Here is a 24134-nt window from a genome sequence, read left to right on the forward strand (position 1 = left end):
ACTTTTCTGCGACAACACTGCCCCAGCTCCGATCTCAGAAGCGTCGACCTCAACCTGAAAAGGTAGAGCAACATCAGGCTGACGCAACACAGGGGCAGAGGAAAAACGGCGCTTAAGCTCCCGAAAGGCCTCCACAGCGTCAGGGGACCAATCAGCAACATCAGCACCCTTCTTAGTCAAATCGGTCAATGGCTTAGCAATATCCGAAAAACCAGCAATAAATCGACGATAAAAGTTAGCAAAGCCCAAAAATTTCTGAAGACTCTTAAGAGAAGAGGGCTGCGTCCAATCACAAATAGCTTGAACCTTGACAGGATCCATTTCAATGGAAGAGGGAGAAAAAATATATCCCAAAAAGGAAATCCTCTGTACCCCAAAAACACACTTAGAACCCTTCACACACAAAGAATTAGACCGCAAAACCTGGAAAACCCTCCTGACTTGCTGGACATGAGAGTCCCAGTCATCCGAAAAAATCAGAATATCATCCAGATACACAATCATAAATTTATCCAAATAATCGCGAAAAATATCATGCATAAAGGACTGGAAAACTGACGGAGCATTTGAAAGACCAAAAGGCATCACTAAATACTCAAAGTGGCCCTCGGGCGTATTAAATGCGGTTTTCCACTCATCCCCCTGCCTGATTCGCACCAAATTATACGCCCCACGAAGGTCAATCTTAGAGAACCACTTGGCCCCCTTTATGCGAGCAAACAAATCAGTCAGCAACGGCAATGGGTATTGATATTTTACAGTGATTTTATTCAAAAGCCGATAATCGATACATGGTCTCAAAGAGCCGTCTTTTTTTGACACAAAGAAAAAACCGGCTCCTAAGGGAGATGACGATGGACGAATATGTCCCTTTTCCAAGGACTCCTTTATATATTCTCGCATAGCAGCATGTTCAGGCACAGACAGATTAAATAAACGACCCTTTGGGTATTTACTACCCGGGATTAATTCTATGGCACAATCGCACTCTCGGTGCGGAGGTAATGAACCAAGCTTGGATTCCTCAAAGACGTCACGATAGTCAGACAGGAACTCAGGAATTTCAGAGGGAATAGATGATGAAATGGAAACCACAGGTACATCCCCATGAGCCCCCTTACATCCCCAGCTCAACACAGACATAGCTCTCCAGTCGAGGACTGGGTTGTGAGATTGCAGCCAAGGCAATCCTAGCACCAAATCATCATGTAGATTATACAGCACCAGAAAGCGAATAATCTCCTGGTGATCCGGATTAATACGCATAGTTACTTGTGTCCAGTATTGTGGTTTATTATTAGCCAATGGGGTGGAGTCAATCCCCTTCAGAGGAATAAGAGTCTCCAAAGGCTCTAAATCATACCCACAGCGTTTGGCAAAGGACCAATCCATAAGACTCAAAGCGGCGCCAGAGTCGACATAGGCGTCCGTGGTAATAGATGACAAAGAGCAAATCAGGGTCACAGATAGAATAAACTTAGACGGTAAGGTGCAAATGGAAACAGATTTATCAAGCTTTTTAGTGCGCTTAGAGCATGCTGATATAACATGAGTAGAATCACCACAATAGAAACACAACCCATTTTTCCGTCTAAAATTCTGCCGCTCGCTTCGGGACAGAATTCTATCACACTGCATACTCTCTGGCGACTTCTCAGTGGACACCGCCAGATGGTGCACTGGTTTGCGCTCCCGCAAACGCCTATCGATCTGAATAGCCATTGTCATGGACTCATTCAGACCCGCAGGCACAGGGAACCCCACCATAACATCCTTAATGGCATCAGAGAGACCCTCTCTGAAAGTCGCCGCCAGGGCGCACTCATTCCACTGAGTAAGCACAGACCATTTACGGAATCTTTGACAGTAAATTTCCGCTTCATCTTGCCCCTGAGATAGGGACATCAAAGTTTTTTCTGCCTGAAGCTCCAAATGAGGTTCGTCATAAAGCAACCCCAAGGCCAGAAAAAACGCATCCACATTGAGCAACGCAGGATCCCCTGGTGTCAATGAAAAAGCCCAGTCTTGAGGGTCGCCCCGGAGCAAGGAAATCACAATCCTGACCTGCTGTGCAGGGTCTCCGGCAGAGCGAAATTTCAGGGACAAAAATAATTTGCAATTATTTCGAAAATTCTGAAACCCAGATCTATTCCCCGAGAAAAATTCCGGCAAAGGAATTCTCGGCTCAGATACAGGTGCATGACAAACAAAGTCTTGCAAATTTTGTACCTTCGTGGCGAGATTATTCAAACCTGCAGTTACACTCTGAAGATCCATTACAAACAGGTGGACACAGAGCCATTCAAAGATTAGAAGGAGAAAAAAAAAAAAAAAAAAAATTCTCAGCAGACTTCTTATTTCTCTCCTTTCTCAGCCAAGGATTTTAACCCTTTAGTGGGCCGGTCAAACTGTCATGTTCTCAATGGCAAGAGAACATAGCATCAGCATATATAGGAACTAGCTCTTGGAAGATGGGAACTGAGCTGACCATGAACTAAACCTAACGCACAACTAGCAGTGGCCGGGTAGCATGCCTACGTTGATTCTAGATGCCCAGCACCAGCCGGAGGACTAAATAATGCTAGCAGAGGAAAATATTAGTCCTAGCTCACCTCTAGAGAAATACCCCGAAAGGAGACAGAGGCCCCCCACATGTATTGGCGGTGAATTAAGATGAAATAACAAACGTAGTATGAAAATAGGTTTAGCAAATTTGAGGTCCACTTACTACATAGCAGAAGACAGAAAGGACACTTTCATGGTCAGCTGAAAACCCTATCAAAACACCATCCAGAAATTACTTTAAAACTCTGGCATTAACTCATAACACCAGAGTGGCAATTCCTGTTCACAAGAGCTTTCCAGACACAGTAACGAAACTACAGCTGTGAACTGGAACAAAAATGCAAAAACAAACATGGACAAGAGTCCAACTTATCTAGTAGTTGTCTAGGAGCAGGAACAAGCACAGAGAGGCTTCTGATAACATTGTTGACCGGCAAGCAACTAACAGAGCAGCAAGGTTATATAGCGACTCCCACATCTTGATGGGAACAGGTGAACAGAGAAGATGAAAACACCAGTTCAATTCCACCAGTAGCCACCGGGGGAGCCCAGAATCCAAATTCACAACACCAATGGTTTTCTTGGTGACTGTGGTCCCAGCTGCCTTGAAATCATTAACAAGTTCCCCCATGTAGTTTTAGGCTGATCTCTCACCTTGCTCATGATCAAGAATACCCCATGAGGTGAGATTTTGCGTGGTGCCCCAGATCGATGTCGATTGACAGTCATTTTGTATTTCTTCCATTTTCTTACTATTGCACCAACAGTAGTCTTCTTCTCACACAGCATCTTACTTATGGTTTTGTAGCCCATTCCAGCTTTGTGCAGGTCTATGATCTTGTCGCTGACATCCTTAGAAAGCTCTTTGGTCTTGCCTATGTTGTAGAGATCACAGTCTGACTGATTAATTGAATCTGTGAACAGGAGTCTTTTATAAAGGTGACTATGTAAGACAGCTGTCTTTAATGCAGGTAACAAGTTGATTAGGAGCATCTAACTGGTTTGTAGGAGACAGAAAGCACTCTTAAGGTTGGTAAGGGATCAAATACTTATATCTCACTGCAAAATGCAAATAAATTTATAGAATTTATACAATATGATTTTTTGGGACTTTATTTTTGAGATTCTATCTCTCAATGTTAACATTAACCTACCCTTAAAATAATAGACTGTTTATGTCTTTGTCAGTGGACAAACTTACAAAATCAGCAAGGGATCAAATAATTATTCCCTTCACTGTATTTGTAGATAATTGCTGAAATTAAGGCTATTAATATGTAAATTGAAGACCTACATAGGGAGCAGAGGGAAATGTCGGCAGTATTCTCTTATGAATAGTGTTGAGCATTCCGATACCGCAAGTATCGGGTATCGGCCGATACTTGCGGTATCGGAATTCTGATACCGAGATCCAATACTTTTGTGGTATCGGGAATCGGTATCGGATCCATATTACTGTGTAAAATAAAGAATTAAAATAAAAAATATTGATATACTCACCTCTCCGGAGGCCCCTGGACATCACCGCTGGTAACCGGCAGCCTTCTTTGCTTAAAATGAGCGCGTTTAGGGCCTTCCATGACGTCACGGCTTCTGATTGGTCACGTGCCGCTCATGTGACCGCCGCGCGACCAATCACAAGCCGTGACGTCATTCTCAGGCCCTAAACTCCTCATTCTAGGAATTTAGGACCTGAGAATGACGTCGCGGCTTGTAATTGGTCGCGTGGCGGTCACATGAGCGGCACGCGACCAATCAGAAGCCGTGACGACGCGCTCATTTTAAGCAAAGAAGGCTGCCGGTTACCAGCGGTGATGTCCAGGGGCCTCCGGAGAGGTGAGTATATCAATATTTTTTATTTTAATTCTTTATTTTACACAGTAATATGGATCCCAGGGTCTGAAGGAGAGTTTCCTCTCCTTCAGACCCTGGGAACCATCAGGATACCTTCCGATACTTGGTGTCCCATTGACTTGTATTGGTATCGGGTATCGGTATCGGCGATATCCGATACTTTTCAGGTATCGGCCGATACTATCCGATACCGATACTTTCAAGTATCGGACGGTATCACTCAACACTACTTATGAATAATTAAAAACATTGATTGCTAACTAACTACATAGTTTCAAAGGTAAGATTCAAGGTCATCAGGCTTCACCTTTCTGGATCAATTCTGCACAATTTATTGCTAATTTAATTATAGCCCTCAATGTCATTTGTTTATAGATAAGCATGTAGAAATTCACCAAGTATTATTGCTACTTATTTTTGCTAACACTCAAAACACAATGAAAACATTTACTGTATTTGTATGTGGAGTTACAGTGGCATGTAAAAGTTTGGCACCCCTAGTCAAAATTACTATTATTGTGAGCAGTTAAGCAATTTGAAGATTAAATTATCTCTAAAAGTGCTACATTTAAAGATGACTTAATGATGATTTAATTTGTATTTTAGGCAAAAAATAAATACAGTGTGGGAAATAAGTATTTGATCCCTTGCTGATTTTGTAAGTTTTCCCACTGACAAAGATATGAAAAGTCTATAATTTTAAGGGTAAGTCAATTTTAACATTGAGAGATAGAATATCAAAAATAAAATCCAGAAAATCACATTGTATAAATTATATACATTTATTTGGATTTTGCAGTGAGAAATAAGTATTTGATCCCCTACCAACCATTAAGAGTTCTGGCTCCTACAGACCAATTAGACGCTTCTAATCAACTCGTTTCTGCATTAACCCCTTCATGACCGGAGCTTTTTTTCTGTTTTGCGTTTTCGGTTTTTGCTCCCCTTCTTTCCAGAGCCATAACTTTTTTATTTTTCCATCAATATGGCCATGCGAGGTCTTATTTTTTGTGGAACGAGTTGTGCTTTTGAACAAAATCGTTGGTTTTAGCATGTCATGTACTTGGAAATGGGAAAAAAATTCCAAGTGCCGTGAAATTGCAAAAAAAGTGCAATCCCACACTTGTTTTTTGTTTGGCTTTTTTGCTAAGTTCACTAAATGCTAAAACTACCTGCAATTATGATTCTCCAGGTCATTACAAGTTCAAAGACACCAAACATGTCTAGGTTCTTTTTTATCTAAGCGATGTAAAAAAATTCCAAAGTTTGCTAAACAAAACGCCATTTTCTGATACCCATAGCGTCTCAATTTTTCATGATCTCGGGTTGGATGAGGGCTTATTTTTTGTGGGCCAACATGACGTTTCTAATTATACCACTTTTGTGCATATAGGTTCTTTTGATCACCAGTTATTGCATTTTAATTACCAAAAAATGTAATTCTGGCACTTCGATTTTTTTTTTTTGTCGCTACGCCGTTTAGCGATCAGGTTAATCCTTTTTTCATTGATAGATTGAGCGATTCTGAATGCGATTATACCAAATATGTTTGATTTTTTATTGTTTTATTTTGAATGGGGTGAAAGGGGGATTATTTAAGCTTTCTTTTTTTTTTTCATATTTGTTTTAAAAAATTTTTTTAATTTTTGGCATGCTTTAATAGCCTCCATGGGAGGCTAGAAGCTGCCACAACATGATTGACTCTGCTACATAGAGGCAATGCTCAGATCGCCTCTATGTAGTAGAATTACTGCATTGCTATGAGGGCCGACCACAGGGTGGTGCTCATAGCAATCCAGCATCAACAACCATAGAGGTCTCAAGGAGACCTCTGGTTGTTAGGCCAATGACCGATGACCCCCAATCACGTGATGGGGTAAGCAGTGCAAGCATTTTCGGCCCGATGGCCGGAAGTGCGCGTTAAATTCCGCTTTCAGAGTTTGACAGCGGCATTTAACTAGGTAATAAGCACGGGCAGATCGTGATTCCACCTGTGCCTATTGAGGGAACATGTCAGCTGTTCAAAACAAGTTTAAAATTCTACAGTGCCCACAAGGTCCCCCTGCTCAGGAAGACATGTGTAGGCCCATCTGAAGTTTGCCAATGAACACCTGGATGATTCTGTGAGTGATTGGGAGAAGGTGCTGTGGTCAGATGAGATAAAAATTTAGATCTTTGGCATTAACGCAACGCGCCATGTTTGGAGTAAAAGAAATGCTGCCTATGACCCAAAGAACACCATCCCCACTGTCAAGCATGGAGGTGGAACATTATGTTTTGGGGTGTTTCTTTGCTAAGGGCACAGAACTACTTGACTGCATCAATGGGAGAATGGATGGAGCCACGTACCTTAAAATCCTGAGTGACAACCTCCTTCCCTCTGCCAGGACATGAAAAATGGGTCATGGCTGTGCCTTCCTGCTAGACAATTACCCAAAACATACAGCCAAGGCACAAAGGTGTGACTCAAAAAGAAGTACATTAAGGTCATGTGGTGGCCTTAGTCCTATAGAAAATTTATGGAGGGAGTTGAAGCTCCGAGTTGCCAAGCGGAAGCCTCAAAATCTTAATGATTTAGAGATGATCTGCAAAGAGGAGTGGACCAAAAATCCTCCTGACGTGTGTGCAAACCTCATCATCAACTACAAAAAACATCTGACTGCTGTGCTTGCCAACATGGGTTTTGCCACCAAGTATTAAGTTTTGCTTGCCAGAGAGCTCAAATACTTATTTTTCACTGCAAAATGCAAATAAATTTGCATAATTTCTACAATGTGATTTTCTGGATTTTATTTTTGATATTCTATCTCTCAATGTTAAAATTAACCTACCCATTAAATTACAGACTGTTCATTCATGTCAGTGGGCAAAACTTACAAAATCAGCAAGGGATCAAATTCTTATTTCCCAACTGTATATTGTAATTTTTTTAACATTTTTAAAATTTCAAAAAGGAAAGTGGGCTGATGCAAAAGTTTGGGCACCCTTGGACATTTATGTGATCAGATAACTTTGAAAAAGGTTTCAGACCTTAATTAGCCTGTTAGGGTTATGTCTTATTCACTGAGTGTTAGGAAAGGGCAGGTGATGCAAATTTCCCAGTTGTATAAAAACACAGCCTCCTCTAACCTTGTGCCCAAAAACAGCAGCCATAGGTTCTTCCAAGCAGCTGCCTAGCACTCTGAAAATGAAAATAGTTGAGGCCCGCAAAGCAGGAGAAGGCTATAAGTAGATAGCAAAGAGTTTTCAAGATGCCCTTTCCTCAGGTTGAAATGTAATTAAGAAATTGCAGTTACCAGGAACAGTGGAGGTCAACATAAGGTTAGGAAGACCAAGCAAAATTTAAGTGAGAGCTGCTAGTAGGACTGCTAGAAAGGCAAATAAGAACCCCTGCTTGACTGCTAAATATCTTCAGAAAGATTTAGCAGATTCTGGAGTTGTAGTAAATTTTTCTACTGTTAAAAGACACCTGCTCAAATATGGCTTTCGTGGAAGAGTTATCAGAAGAAAACGTCTCCTGCATCCTCACCATAAAATTCAGACTCAGAAGTATGCAAAAGAACATCTAAACAAGCCTGGTGCATTTTGCAAACAAGTTCTGTGGAACAATGAGGTTGAAATAGAGCTCTTTGACTACAATTTTTAAAGGTACATGTGGAGAAAAAAGAGCACAGAATTTCAGGGAAAGAACATATCGCCAACCATTAAGCATGGGGATGGATCAATCATTCTTTGGGGTTATGTTGCAGCCAAGGGCACAGGGAACATTTTATGTGTAATGGAAAGAATGGATTAAATGAAATTTCAACAAATTCTTGCCGCAAACATAACACAATCTGTAAAAAAGCTGAAGTTGAAAAGTGGATGACTTCTACAAATGGATAATGATCCTAAAGATGTGTCACAATCCACAATAGACTACCTCAAAAGGGGCAAGCTGAAGGTTTTACAATGGCCCTCACAGTCCCCTTATCTGAACATCATTCACAATCTGTGGCTAGATCTCAAAATAGTAGTTTAAGCTAGACAACCCAGGAATCTCACTGAACTGGAAGAATGGATGAAAATCCCTCAAACAAGAATTGAAAGACTGTTGTTCACAATAGCAGTAATTTTGTCCATGGGTGCCCAAACTTTTACATGCCACTGTAGTATTTAATTAAGAGAGTGTGCACACATTGCCGATTTGTTGCGTTTTTGTTGCGTCTTTTCCTACACAAATTTTCACAAAATTTGGAGGCTTTGCTGATGCCAGCAAAGTGAATGAGAATCCTGAAGTCTCAAGCGGAGTGCCAGTGTTGCTTATTTATGGCTTGCAGATTTGATGCAGATTTAAATCTGCAACATGTCAATTCTTTCACAGGAAAAACCTGCAACAAAAAGGCATGTAAAATCGAGGGAAAAACACGCCTATTTTGCTCAATGTTTTTCCTGCCAAGAGATGCAGAAATGCAGAAATGGTGTAGAAATTTCTTCACCAAATACTTAATGTTTACATGTACGCAAATGTAAACTTCACTTGTGATTATTAAAAATAAACTAGCTCTGAAATGTAGCATTTGTGTGGGGGACACTAGCAGACTGCCATGATTCTGTGGAGAGGCATCAGTATTTCTCACTATACTGGAATGTTCGAGGTTTGTTCTGTTAGCCACTCCCATCTCCTATATAATCTAGGTCCTGGCTAGCAAGCTTATGCTGCATGGCTGGAGGTTGTTGTTGGTTATTATAGGAGAAGGCTTTTGGTGGGTTTATCTGTGACTGTTGCTAGGTTTTGAGTGTGTGATAATTCCCTTTCTTCTCCTGCTTTGGTTTAACTTGATCTTCCACTCCCCGGTGTTTACCTCTGTTGTTTATGTGTGTATATTTGTATGATTGGTATTTTCCTTTATCCCTTTTCATATTACCTTGTTAGTCTGGTTGGTGTATTGCAGTACACTACTACTCCCCTCTCCCCTGGGTGGAGGAAGGGTACAGATTGAGGGCGGATTCAGGAGCAAAGGCAAGGTACACGGCCTTGGCATCTTCACATCAGAAGTAATCCGGAAAACAGGGCGAGCAAGGGTGCCCCTAGTGTAAGGGACAAGGAAGGAGCCCCTGGTTCCGGGACATCCAGCAACAGAGTCGTGCCAGCTGCTGTGTGTGTACTCTGAAGCCCTCACCTGTGAGAGTACTGTCCTTTAAGCCGCTGTGTGTACTCTGCACCCCCCACCTGTGGGAGTATTGTCCTCACAGTCATGCCAAATATTGACATGGCTGTGATTGGCTGGCACAACATGTGACCCGGCCTGTACAAAGGCCAGATCATCAGTTCCCTCATTATGCTCTCATTAGTGTAGAGATAGGATGCAGCTGGAGTGAGGGACAGATAGTGACTAAGCACTCTGCAAAAAAAACGCTGTTAGTACTCTGCAACCCATATCTGTGGTAGACACTGTGCTAAAATTTGCTGTATGTATCTTCCCTCCTTTTCTATCATCTAGTCTTTAGCCAACATTAAGCTAATCATACTGCTTGTATTTTCTGTTGGGGCTCCATTCACACCATTGGGTGTTTTCTTTTTTTTTATTGCTTACCTACCTCCTGTGAATATAACATCAGTTTAGAGTTCACATAACAGAATATATTTAGACAATAATTCAAGAGCTCTGGATTGTTCTAGTCAATATCCCTGTATATCTCGAGGTGAATGTGCAATATTTGGCAGGATATTATGAAAACCTTTTTGTCAATGGGGCATTTTGGAGCATGATATGTGTTCCTTCGAAACATTGCTTTTTAATGTTTTTATCTAGTGTTCTTTTTGGTGTGGTTTGTACATTACAGATAAAAATGATCTATACTGTTTATTTATTTTTCATTTGTAGTGATTCCTGTTTTATGACTTGTCGCTTTTTTTCAGTGCTTGTCCTTACAGTGTATGCTGACTGTTTTATCCTACGTTTTGGTTTATTATTCATGCCCCTGTTTGAAATACCTTTCATTGATAAACTCTTCAATGTATGTGCTTATACAGTTGTAACGTTGTATAGTAGTTATAGTTGTAATTGTAACGACTATGGGGACATACATTGTGGAATTTTTGGCAGCTCCATGCGTATTAGCTGTATTCATGCATAAAATGTTCGTCAACTCCCTCATTTATTTAATTGTCCTGTCAAATATCTCCACATTGTACCAAACCTATTATGTATGTCTCCACTCTCCTCCCTATTCATAATAAGTTGTGTGAACTTGGTGATAAAAATTGAAAGCAGCTACACCCATAGAGATGCACCATATATAAAAAGATCCATTACAGAAACTACGAGCTGTAATACGACTCCACAGATTTCTATGAGGACGTTATTCCCCAAAGCTCCACTATGATCAGAAATACCTGCATGAGATGGAAACTGCCAATCATCTGCCTCTTGTTTGAGATTGCTATGATAGTCTTATTTGGAGTGTTTGTGCGTTATGATTTTGCAGCCGATCCCAACTGGAAAGAATACATGGCTCTTAATGGCATCTCCAGTGACATTGAAAATGAATATTATTATAGGTACTCAAGTAAGTACATTTCCAAAGTTATTGATTAAGTTTTTTTTTTTTTTTAGATCTGAGGCACTGTAGAATATTGCAGAAAAATTTACTTAGTTTTGAGAAAATGAGTTAAGATATCCTTCGATTGTGCTTTCTAAACGTTTTTTTTTAATGACTGTACCCGATGAGCACAAAGAAACATTGGCTGAAATCTAACTTGAACTCGACAACTTTCAGCAATTGTAAAGTGATTGATAGTGTTGAGCGATACTTTCCGATATCGGAAAGTATCGGTATCGGAAAGTATCGGCCGATACCGTCAAAATATCGGATCCAATCCGATACCGATACCCGATCCCAATGCAAGTCAATGGGACGAAAATATCGGAATTAAAATAAACCCTTAATAAACTTGTAGGTTCATTCTACATGAAGGAAAACAACTAAGAATAATGTAGGATGTATTGGGGGACGTGGCGGAGATATTAAAGGGACAGAGGTTTAGCCCAATGTAATAGAATAGCATGATTTTTAATTTTTTTTTATGAAGTTCGGCGTTAGAAAGAATTTGACTATGTTATTTTTTTTTTTTTTTATGTCAGATATTGATGTTTCACTACTTCCACGCCCTTCACCTTCTTTTTTACTTCTCCCACGCTTTCTTCTTAATTATCCTCATCATCAGCTTCTTTGACATCAACTTCTTCACCTTATTCATCTTCTTCTTCATCTTCTACCTATTATTTTTTGGGTTACATTGTTCATATTCTTTTTATTTTACTATTATCTTCATCATATTCAACTTCTTCATCATATTCTTATTTGTGACAGGCATTCCCGTAGTTGTTATCTATAAAAGTTTGAAGATTACACCTTCCGTTCTGCCTGTCACAAACCAGTTACATTTGTCCGCGTTCAGTTTGGCCTGCAGCATCAGGCTTTATCCAGGGGCACCACGAGGAGGAACGGACTCACCCCCATACACTGCTTAGTCTTCTTCTGCTTATAATTTACATAATATTTTTTTGCTCTGATATTTTGTGTTATGCTTAATGTCCTTCTGCTCTTTGTTCTGCAGCCTCTTGTTCTTCTGCTTCTCGGTCTTCCAGGTCGTCGTCGTCTCCAGGGTCGTCGTCTCCGGGGTCGTCGTCATCGGGGTGGTCTCCGGGGTCGTCGTCATCGGGGTGGTCTTCAGGGTCATCGTCTCCAGGGTCGTCGTCATCACGGTGGTTGTCGTCTCTGGTGTCGTCGTCATCTTAGGGGTGTTCTTCCGGGTCATCGTGTTTAGTCTCTTGAACTTGGAAATGTAGCAGAAGGTACAAGAAGGCTGAGAAAATGCCGAGAACCAGCTGATGGAACTGGAACTCGGATGGCTACCCGAAGGTCCAAGAGCCAATGGAACTACCGAGGACCAGCTGACGTTACTGGAACCCGGTTACTAAGCAGGAGGTACCCGTGCCTGAAAGCACTACCAAGGACCACCTGACGTTGGTGGAACTCGGATACCCAGAGGGAGGCACCTAAGCCAAAGGCTCTGCCCGGAACCAGCTGACGGTACTGGAACCAGGATGGGGAGCAGAAGGTACAAGAGCAAAAGACACTGCCGAGAACCAGCTGACGGTGCTGGAACCCGGATGGGTAGCCGAAGGTCCAAGAGCCAATGGAACTACCGAGGACCAGCTGACGTTACTGGAACCCGGTTACTAAGCAGGAGGTACCCGTGCCTGAAAGCACTACCAAGGACCACCTGACGTTGGTGGAACTCGGATACCCAGAGGGAGGCACCTAAGCCAAAGGCTCTGCCCGGAACCAGCTGACGGTACTGGAACCAGGATGGGGAGCAGAAGGTACAAGAGCAAGTGTCTGCGTGGCTTTTGCAGGACACGATGCCGGCTGCACAGCAGGGGAACAGCTGGCGGTGCTGAACCCCACTGACACATTGGCTGGTGTTTTTCTCTGTGCAGCTAGCACATCTGGGCAAAAACTGGCGGTGTGTTAGAGCCCAGGGACAGCAGGAGGAGGAGCAGGAGGAGGAGGAGCAGGGGGAGGGGAGTGTAGGCCGAAGCCTGCACAGGCGGCAGCTTTGGGTGTGTTGTGTCTGCGTGACTTTTGCAGGACACGTTGCCGGCTGCACAGCAGGGGAACAGCTGGCGGTGCTGGACCCCACTGACACATTGGCGAGGTGTTTGGCTCTGTGCAGCCAGCACTTCCGGACAGCAACGAGCGGTGTTGTAGCCCGGGCTCTGCAGGGGGAGCAGAGTGTAGGCCGAAGCCTACTTGAACCAATTTCAAAGGTAACCTTTAACCCCCCCTCAGGGGTTAGAAAGTAGAAGAGCCACAGCTTATGCAGCAGTAGTGCTGCACAAGTCAAAGGTTGCTCTTTTAATTTCGCTCCTTGCACACGCTGAATGAAACACGTATAACATTTAGCCCTTTATACAGTCAAACTGTGTTGGAGGCGCGAGTTCCCTTTGTAATGAGACGCAGCACAGGTGTCAAGAATCCCACCTTGGTGCTGGGTGCAGCCTCCTGAGCGTTGTTATTTGCTGTACAGGAGTCTGCGCTGTCGTGTTATCCCCTGGCCTAGCGCCGTTAGCGCTGCCCATCTTCTGGCATCATGTAATGTCGGCCGGTGCGGTTCGCGATGCCCATGAATCCCAGCCCCGCAGTGTCTTAACATTGTTAAAACACTGCGGGGCTGGGATTCAGGGCCTGGCGCAGCACATATGTTCGCCTCTCACACTCGGGTCCTTACACCCGCTTCAGACTGTGCGGCGTCATCTGATCCCTTATCGCATGCCACGGCCATGAAGCCGCACAGTCCGAAGAAGGCGGAAGGAGAGGAGGGACAGGCGAACTGATGCACTGATCCTGCCCATCAATCACACCCTCGCAGTCCCAATAAATAAGACACCGAGGGGCGTTGTGTGGGTCAGGGCGGCCGCAGAGGCGCAGGCAGCCAAACCATGATGCCAGAAGACGGGCAGCGCTACCAAGGGGGTTGCAGCGTGTCATTACAAAGGAAAGTCACACCACCGGGACGGTTAAATGGTCACACAGAGGACACATTGCAGACGTGTTTTCAGTTCCACATGTGCGAGGAGAATACGTTTCTGAGCCACCTTGCACACATGCAGCATTACCGCTGTACAAGGTGGCTGGATAACGTAAAAACGCCTGGGGGAGGGGGGACAGGTTCCCTTCAATTTCAGTTCTTGTGTCTGCGTGGCTTTTGCAGGACACGTTGCCGGCTGCACAGCAGGGGAACAGCTGGCGGTGCTGGACCCCACTGACACATTGGCTGGTGTTTTTCTCTGTGCAGCTAGCACATCTGGGCAAAAACTGGCGGTGTGTTAGAGCCCAGGGACAGCAGGAGGAGGAGCAGGAGGAGGAGGAGCAGGGGGAGGGGAGTGTAGGCCGAAGCCTGCACAGGCGGCAGCTTTGGGTGTGTTGTGTCTGCGTGACTTTTGCAGGACACGTTGCCGGCTACACAGCAGGGGAACAGCTGGCGGTGCTGGACCCCACTGACACATTGGCGAGGTGTTTGGCTCTGTGCAGCCAGCACTTCCGGACAGCAACTAGCGTTGTTGGAGCCCGGGCTCTGCAGGTGGAGCAGAGTGTAGGCCGAAGCCTAATTGAACCGATTTCAAAAGTCACCTTTAACCCCCCCTCAGGGGTTACAAAGTAGAAGAGCCACAGCTTATGCAGCAGCAGTGCTGCGCAAGTCAAAGGTTGCTCTTGTAATTTTTCTCCTTGCACACGCTGAATGGAACACGTATAACATTCAGCCCTTTAGACAGTCAAACTGTGTAATGGAGGCGAGAGTTCCCTTTGTAATGAGACGCAGCACAGGTGTCAAGAATCCCACCTTGGTGCTGGGTGCAGCCTCCCGAGCGTTGTTATTTGCTGTACAGGAGTCTGCGCTGTCGTGTTATCCCCTGGCCTAGCGCCGTTAGCGCTGCCCATCTTCTGGCATCATGTAATGTCGGCCGGTGCGGTTCGCGATGCCCATGAATCCCAGCCCCGCAGTGTCTTAACATTGTTAAAACACTGCGGGGCTGGGATTCAGGGCCTGGCGCAGCACATATGTTCGCCTCTCACACTCGGGTCCTTACACCCGCTTCAGACTGTGCGGCGTCATCTGATCCCTTATCGCATGCCACGGCCATGAAGCCGCACAGTCCGAAGAAGGCGGAAGGAGAGGAGGGACAGGCGAACTGATGCACTGATCCTGCCCATCAATCACACCCTCGCAGTCCCAATAAATAAGACACCGAGGGGCGTTGTGTGGGTCAGGGCGGCCGCAGAGGCGCAGGCAGCCAAACCATGATGCCAGAAGACGGGCAGCGCTACCAAGGGGGTTGCAGCGTGTCATTACAAAGGAAAGTCACACCACCGGGACGGTTAAATGGTCACACAGAGGACACATTGCAGACGTGTTTTCAGTTCCACATGTGCGAGGAGAATACGTTTCTGAGCCACCTTGCACACATGCAGCATTACCGCTGTACAAGGTGGCTGGATAACGTAAAAACGCCTGGGGGAGGGGGGACAGGTTCCCTTCAATTTCAGTTCTTGTGTCTGCGTGGCTTTTGCAGGACACGTTGCCGGCTGCACAGCAGGGGAACAGCTGGCGGTGCTGGACCCCACTGACACATTGGCTGGTGTTTTTCTCTGTGCAGCTAGCACATCTGGGCAAAAACTGGCGGTGTGTTAGAGCCCAGGGACAGCAGGAGGAGGAGCAGGAGGAGGAGGAGCAGGGGGAGGGGAGTGTAGGCCGAAGCCTGCACAGGCGGCAGCTTTGGGTGTGTTGTGTCTGCGTGACTTTTGCAGGACACGTTGCCGGCTACACAGCAGGGGAACAGCTGGCGGTGCTGGACCCCACTGACACATTGGCGAGGTGTTTGGCTCTGTGCAGCCAGCACTTCCGGACAGCAACTAGCGTTGTTGGAGCCCGGGCTCTGCAGGTGGAGCAGAGTGTAGGCCGAAGCCTAATTGAACCGATTTCAAAAGTCACCTTTAACCCCCCCTCAGGGGTTACAAAGTAGAAGAGCCACAGCTTATGCAGCAGCAGTGCTGCGCAAGTCAAAGGTTGCTCTTGTAATTTTTCTCCTTGCACACGCTGAATGGAACACGTATAACATTCAGCCCTTTAGACAGTCAAACTGTGTAATGGAGGCGAGAGTTCCCTTTGTAATGAGACGCAGCACAGGTGTCAAGAATCCCACCTTGGTGCTGGGTGCAGCCTCCCGAGCGTTGTTATTTGCTGTACAGGAGTCTGCGCTGTCGTGTTATCCCCTGGCCTAGCGCCGTTAGCGCTGCCCATCTTCTGGCATCATGTAATGTCGGCCGGTGCGGTTCGCGATGCCCATGAATCCCAGCCCCGCAGTGTCTTAACATTGTTAAAACACTGCGGGGCTGGGATTCAGGGCCTGGCGCAGCACATATGTTCGCCTCTCACACTCGGGTCCTTACACCCGCTTCAGACTGTGCGGCGTCATCTGATCCCTTATCGCATGCCACGGCCATGAAGCCGCACAGTCCGAAGAAGGCGGAAGGAGAGGAGGGACAGGCGAACTGATGCACTGATCCTGCCCATCAATCACACCCTCGCAGTCCCAATAAATAAGACACCGAGGGGCGTTGTGTGGGTCAGGGCGGCCGCAGAGGCGCAGGCAGCCAAACCATGATGCCAGAAGACGGGCAGCGCTACCAAGGGGGTTGCAGCGTGTCATTACAAAGGAAAGTCACACCACCGGGACGGTTAAATGGTCACACAGAGGACACATTGCAGACGTGTTTTCAGTTCCACATGTGCGAGGAGAATACGTTTCTGAGCCACCTTGCACACATGCAGCATTACCGCTGTACAAGGTGGCTGGATAACGTAAAAACGCCTGGGGGAGGGGGGACAGGTTCCCTTCAATTTCAGTTCTTGTGTCTGCGTGGCTTTTGCAGGACACGTTGCCGGCTGCACAGCAGGGGAACAGCTGGCGGTGCTGGACCCCACTGACACATTGGCTGGTGTTTTTCTCTGTGCAGCTAGCACATCTGGGCAAAAACTGGCGGTGTGTTAGAGCCCAGGGACAGCAGGAGGAGGAGCAGGAGGAGGAGGAGCAGGGGGAGGGGAGTGTAGGCCGAAGCCTGCACAGGCGGCAGCTTTGGGTGTGTTGTGTCTGCGTGACTTTTGCAGGACACGTTGCCGGCTACACAGCAGGGGAACAGCTGGCGGTGCTGGACCCCACTGACACATTGGCGAGGTGTTTGGCTCTGTGCAGCCAGCACTTCCGGACAGCAACTAGCGTTGTTGGAGCCCGGGCTCTGCAGGTGGAGCAGAGTGTAGGCCGAAGCCTAATTGAACCGATTTCAAAAGTCACCTTTAACCCCCCCTCAGGGGTTACAAAGTAGAAGAGCCACAGCTTATGCAGCAGCAGTGCTGCGCAAGTCAAAGGTTGCTCTTGTAATTTTTCTCCTTGCACACGCTGAATGGAACACGTATAACATTCAGCCCTTTAGACAGTCAAACTGTGTAATGGAGGCGAGAGTTCCCTTTGTAATGAGACGCAGCACAGGTGTCAAGAATCCCACCTTGGTGCTGGGTGCAGCCTCCCGAGCGTTGTTATTTGCTGTACAGGAGTCTGCGCTGTCGTGTTATCCCCTGGCCTAGCGCCGTTAGCGCTGCCCATCTTCTGGCATCATGTAATGTCGGCCGGTGCGGTTCGCGATGCCCATGAATCCCAGCCCCGCAGTGTCTTAACATTGTTAAAACACTGCGGGGCTGGGATTCAGGGCCTGGCGCAGCACATATGTTCGCCTCTCACACTCGGGTCCTTACACCCGCTTCAGACTGTGCGGCGTCATCTGATCCCTTATCGCATGCCACGGCCATGAAGCCGCACAGTCCGAAGAAGGCGGAAGGAGAGGAGGGACAGGCGAACTGATGCACTGATCCTGCCCATCAATCACACCCTCGCAGTCCCAATAAATAAGACACCGAGGGGCGTTGTGTGGGTCAGGGCGGCCGCAGAGGCGCAGGCAGCCAAACCATGATGCCAGAAGACGGGCAGCGCTACCAAGGGGGTTGCAGCGTGTCATTACAAAGGAAAGTCACACCACCGGGACGGTTAAATGGTCACACAGAGGACACATTGCAGACGTGTTTTCAGTTCCACATGTGCGAGGAGAATACGTTTCTGAGCCACCTTGCACACATGCAGCATTACCGCTGTACAAGGTGGCTGGATAACGTAAAAACGCCTGGGGGAGGGGGGACAGGTTCCCTTCAATTTCAGTTCTTGTGTCTGCGTGGCTTTTGCAGGACACGTTGCCGGCTGCACAGCAGGGGAACAGCTGGCGGTGCTGGACCCCACTGACACATTGGCTGGTGTTTTTCTCTGTGCAGCTAGCACATCTGGGCAAAAACTGGCGGTGTGTTAGAGCCCAGGGACAGCAGGAGGAGGAGCAGGAGGAGGAGGAGCAGGGGGAGGGGAGTGTAGGCCGAAGCCTGCACAGGCGGCAGCTTTGGGTGTGTTGTGTCTGCGTGACTTTTGCAGGACACGTTGCCGGCTACACAGCAGGGGAACAGCTGGCGGTGCTGGACCCCACTGACACATTGGCGAGGTGTTTTTCTCTGTGCAGCTAGCAGTACCGGGCCCCAACTGGCGGTGTTGGAGCCCAGGGTCAGCAGGAGGAGCAGGGGGAGCGGAGTGTAGGCCGAAGCCTGCACTCGAGCAAGTTGAAAGGAAACCTTTAACCCCCCCCCCCCCAGGCGTTTGTAGCTGAAAGAGCCATTGTGTACAGCACTAATGCTGGAAAAGGTAAACTTAGCTCTTTTAATTATGGTCCTTGCACATGCGGAACCTAACAGTTATGAAATGTGTCCCCTCACAGCGTTAAACCGTCCGGTAGGTGGAACTTTCCTTTGTCGTGTGACGCAGCACAGCCATCATTTTTACCCCCTTGGCGCCGTGCGCCGCCTCCTCAGCGTTGTTTTAATCTGTCCCGGAGCCTGGGCTGTTAGGTTAGCCCTTGGCCATGCACACATTTTGCGCTGCCCGTCTTCTGACATCATTTGGTGTCAGGCTGGCTGCGCCTGTGCGGGTGCGCTGGCCGAGATCCCGCCTCGCAGTGTCGTCTAATGTAATCCCACCGCGGGCCTGTGATCCGTGCCCGTGCGCAGTGCATATCCTCTCCTCTCACTCCCCTCCCTACGGCTTTTTCAGACTGTGCGGTGTCACGGCCGTGGCATGCTATTAGGGACCAGCTGACATCGCACAGTCTGAAGAAGCCGTAGGGAGGGGAGTGAGAGGAGAGGATATGCACTGCGCACGGGCACGGATCACAGGCCCGCGGTGGGATTACATTAGACGACACTGCGAGGCGGGATCTCGACCAGCGCACCCGCACAGGCGCAGCCAGCCTGACACCAAATGAGGTCAGAAGACGGGCAGCGCAACATGTGTGCATGGCCAAGGGCTAACCTAACAGCGCAGGCTCCGGGACAGATTAAAACAACGCTGAGGAGGCGGCGCACGGCGCCAAGGGGGTAAAAATGATGGCTGTGCTGCGTCACACGACAAAGGAAAGTTCCACCTACCGGACGGTTTAACGCTGTGTGGGGACACATTTCATAAGTGTTTGGTTCAGCATGTGCAAGGAGCATCACGAAAAGAGGCACTTTTTCCCTTTGCATCATTACTGCTGCACAAGGTGGCTCCTTCAGTAACAAACGCCTGGGGGGGGGGGGGGGTCAGGTTCCCTTACATTTAACTTGTTGTGCCTGCGTGGCGGTCGCAGTACACGTTGCCGTATACACAGCAGGGGAACAGCTGGCGGTGCTGAACCCCACTAACACATTGGCGAGGTGTTTGGCTCTGTGCGTACAGCACTTCTGGACGGCAACTGGCGGTGTTGGAGCCCAGGGGCAGGTGGAGGAGGAGGAGGTTGGAGGAGGTTGGAGGAGGTAGGAGGGATTGCCACACACACAGCAGGGGAACAGCTGACGTTACTGAACCCCAATAACAGAGGAGGGACTGTTGACTGTGCGTACAGCACTTCTGGACGGCAACTGGCGGTGTTGGAGCCCAGGGGCAGGTGGAGGAGGAGGAGGTTGGAGGAGGTAGGAGGAGGTAGGAGGGATTGCCACACACACAGCAGGGGAACAGCTGACGTTACTGAACCCCAATAACAGAGGAGGGACTGTTGACTGTGCGTACAGCACTTCTGGACGGCAACTGGCGGTGTTGGAGCCCAGGGACGGGTGGAGGAGGAGGAGGTTGGAGGAGGTAGGAGGGATTGCCACACACACAGCAGGGGAACAGCTGACGTTACTGAACCCCAATAACAGAGGAGGGACTGTTGACTGTGCGTACAGCACTTCTGGACGGCAACTGGCGGTGTTGGAGCCCAGGGACGGGTGGAGGAGGAGGAGGTTGGAGGAGGTAGGAGGGATTGCCACACACACAGCAGGGGAACAGCTGACGTTACTGAACCCCAATAACAGAGGAGGGACTGTTGACTGTGCGTACAGCACTTCTGGACGGCAACTGGCGGTGTTGGAGCCCAGGGGCAGGTGGAGGAGGAGGAGGTTGGAGGAGGTAGGAGGAGGTAGGAGGGATTGCCACACACACAGCAGGGGAACAGCTGACGTTACTGAACCCCAATAACAGAGGAGGGACTGTTGACTGTGCGTACAGCACTTCTGGACGGCAACTGGCGGTGTTGGAGCCCAGGGACGGGTGGAGGAGGAGGAGGTTGGAGGAGGTAGGAGGGATTGCCACACACACAGCAGGGGAACAGCTGACGTTACTGAACCCCAATAACAGAGGAGGGACTGTTGACTGTGCGTACAGCACTTCTGGACGGCAACTGGCGGTGTTGGAGCCCAGGGACGGGTGGAGGAGGAGGAGGTTGGAGGAGGTAGGAGGGATTGCCACACACACAGCAGGGGAACAGCTGACGTTACTGAACCCCAATAACAGAGGAGGGACTGTTGACTGTGCGTACAGCACTTCTGGACGGCAACTGGCGGTGTTGGAGCCCAGGGACGGGTGGAGGAGGAGGAGGTTGGAGGAGGTAGGAGGGATTGCCACACACACAGCAGGGGAACAGCTGACGTTACTGAACCCCAATAACAGAGGAGGGACTGTTGACTGTGCGTACAGCACTTCTGGACGGCAACTGGCGGTGTTGGAGCCCAGGGGCAGGTGGAGGAGGAGGAGGTTGGAGGAGGTAGGAGGAGGTAGGAGGGATTGCCACACACACAGCAGGGGAACAGCTGACGTTACTGAACCCCAATAACAGAGGAGGGACTGTTGACTGTGCGTACAGCACTTCTGGACGGCAACTGGCGGTGTTGGAGCCCAGGGACGGGTGGAGGAGGAGGAGGTTGGAGGAGGTAGGAGGGATTGCCACACACACAGCAGGGGAACAGCTGACGTTACTGAACCCCAATAACAGAGGAGGGACTGTTGACTGTGCGTACAGCACTTCTGGACGGCAACTGGCGGTGTTGGAGCCCAGGGACGGGTGGAGGAGGAGGAGGTTGGAGGAGGTAGGAGGGATTGCCACACACACAGCAGGGGAACAGCTGACGTTACTGAACCCCAATAACAGAGGAGGGACTGTTGACTGTGCGTACAGCACTTCTGGACGGCAACTGGCGGTGTTGGAGCCCAGGGACGGTTGGAGGAGGAGGAGGTTGGAGGAGGTAGGAGGGATTGCCACACACACAGCAGGGGAACAGCTGACGTTACTGAACCCCAATAACAGAGGAGGGACTGTTGACTGTGCGTACAGCACTTCTGGACGGCAACTGGCGGTGTTGGAGCCCAGGGGCAGGTGGAGGAGGAGGAGGTTGGAGGAGGTAGGAGGAGGTAGGAGGGATTGCCACACACACAGCAGGGGAACAGCTGACGTTACTGAACCCCAATAACAGAGGAGGGACTGTTGACTGTGCGTACAGCACTTCTGGACGGCAACTGGCGGTGTTGGAGCCCAGGGACGGGTGGAGGAGGAGGAGGTTGGAGGAGGTAGGAGGGATTGCCACACACACAGCAGGGGAACAGCTGACGTTACTGAACCCCAATAACAGAGGAGGGACTGTTGACTGTGCGTACAGCACTTCTGGACGGCAACTGGCGGTGTTGGAGCCCAGGGACGGGTGGAGGAGGAGGAGGTTGGAGGAGGTAGGAGGGATTGCCACACACACAGCAGGGGAACAGCTGACGTTACTGAACCCCAATAACAGAGGAGGGACTGTTGACTGTGCGTACAGCACTTCTGGACGGCAACTGGCGGTGTTGGAGCCCAGGGACGGTTGGAGGAGGAGGAGGTTGGAGGAGGTAGGAGGGATTGCCACACACACAGCAGGGGAACAGCTGACGTTACTGAACCCCAATAACAGAGGAGGGACTGTTGACTGTGCGTACAGCACTTCTGGACGGCAACTGGCGGTGTTGGAGCCCAGGGGCAGGTGGAGGAGGAGGAGGTTGGAGGAGGTAGGAGGAGGTAGGAGGGATTGCCACACACACAGCAGGGGAACAGCTGACGTTACTGAACCCCAATAACAGAGGAGGGACTGTTGACTGTGCGTACAGCACTTCTGGACGGCAACTGGCGGTGTTGGAGCCCAGGGACGGGTGGAGGAGGAGGAGGTTGGAGGAGGTAGGAGGGATTGCCACACACACAGCAGGGGAACAGCTGACGTTACTGAACCCCAATAACAGAGGAGGGACTGTTGACTGTGCGTACAGCACTTCTGGACGGCAACTGGCGGTGTTGGAGCCCAGGGACAGGTGGAAAAGCAGAGGAACACAATGTAGGCCGAAGCCTGAGAAAGTCGAAAGGGAACCTTTAACCCCCCCCCAAGGCGTTTGTAGCTGAAAGAGCCAGCTTGTGCAGCACAAAAGATGCAAAAGGAAAAGGTGGCTCTTTTCATCATGCTCCTTGCAAACACAGAACTAAACACTTATAAAATGTGTCCCCTGCAACCGTAAAACCGTCCCGGAGGTGGGACTTTCCTTCGTAATGTGACGCAGCCCAGCCGTCATTCCTACCCCCCCGGCGCCGCGCACCGGCTCCTCAGCGTTGTTTTATTCCGTCAAGGAGCCTGCGCTGTTATGTTATCCCGTGGCCAGGCACACTTAGCGCTGCCCGTCTTCTGGCATCATTTGGTGTCTGGATGGCTGCGCCTGTGCGGCCGCGCTGGCAGAGAGCCCGCCTCGCAGTGTCTTCTGATTTAATCCCACTGGGGGCCTGGGATCCATGGACATGCGCACTGCATATCTGAACCTCCACCTCTCACTCATCTCCCTATGGCTTCTTCAGACTGTGCGGTGTCACGGCCGTGGCATGCTGTTAGGGACCAGCTGACACCGAACAGTCTGAAGAAGCCATAGGGAAATGAGTGAGAGGTGGAGGTTCAGATATGCACTGCGCATGTCCATGGATCCCAGACCCCCAGTGGGATTAAATCAGAAGACACTGCGAGGCGGGCTCTCTGCCAGCGCGGCCGCACAGGCGCAGCCATCCAGACACCAAATGATGCCAGAAGACGGGCAGCGCTAAGTGTGCCTGGCCACGGGATAACATAACAGCGCAGGCTCCTGGACGGAATAAAACAACGCTGAGGAGCCGGTGCGCGGCGCCGGGGGGGTAGGAATGACGGCTGGGCTGCGTCACATTACGAAGGAAAGTCCCACCTCCGGGACGGTTTTACGGTATCAGTGGACACATTTTATAAGTGTTAAGTTCTGCGTGTGCAAGGAGCTAAACAAAAATAGCTACCTTTTCCTTGGGCAGCATTACTGCTGCACAAGGTGGCTCTTTCAGTAACAAACGCCTTGGGGGGGGGGGGACAGATTCCCTTACATTTCAGTTGTTGTGTCAGCGTGGCGGTCGCATGACACATTGCCGGCTACACAGCTGGGGATCAGCTGACGTTACTGAAACCCAATAACACTGGGTCGTATGTTTTGACTGTGCAGACGGCACGTCTGAGCCTCAACTGGCGGTGTTGGAGCCCAGGAATTTAAGTTCAGGTGGTAGAAAGATGAACACAACAGGAGACCTGGATAACGTATACAGTGACCTAATTATTCAATCAGGAGGAGGAGTGGCAAATTCCGGCGAGATCCAGGCCTTGTTCATTTTCAGGAAAGTAAGCCGGTCAACGTTATCGGAGGATAGTC

General features: G+C 48.7%; 1 protein-coding gene across 2 annotated transcripts in view; it reads left to right on the forward strand.

The window, feature by feature from the left end:
- Nucleotides 1-24134, forward strand: part of RHCG (Rh family C glycoprotein) — a 350822-nt gene that overhangs the window by 117179 nt on the left and 209509 nt on the right. Inside the window, exon 1 of one of the 2 annotated variants that reach the window (XM_077263477.1) lies at nucleotides 10755-10971. The exons of the other annotated variant lie outside the window; for it this stretch is intronic. Within the exon in view, the coding sequence (XP_077119592.1) occupies nucleotides 10785-10971 (187 nt within the window). The 5' untranslated portion in view covers nucleotides 10755-10784. Of the gene's footprint in view, nucleotides 1-10754; nucleotides 10972-24134 lie in introns of those variants that run through there. 2 annotated transcript variants of the gene reach the window in all.

This window comes from Ranitomeya variabilis, chromosome 5 (assembly GCF_051348905.1).
Source record: "Ranitomeya variabilis isolate aRanVar5 chromosome 5, aRanVar5.hap1, whole genome shotgun sequence".
NCBI classification, from domain to species: domain Eukaryota; kingdom Metazoa; phylum Chordata; class Amphibia; order Anura; family Dendrobatidae; genus Ranitomeya; species Ranitomeya variabilis.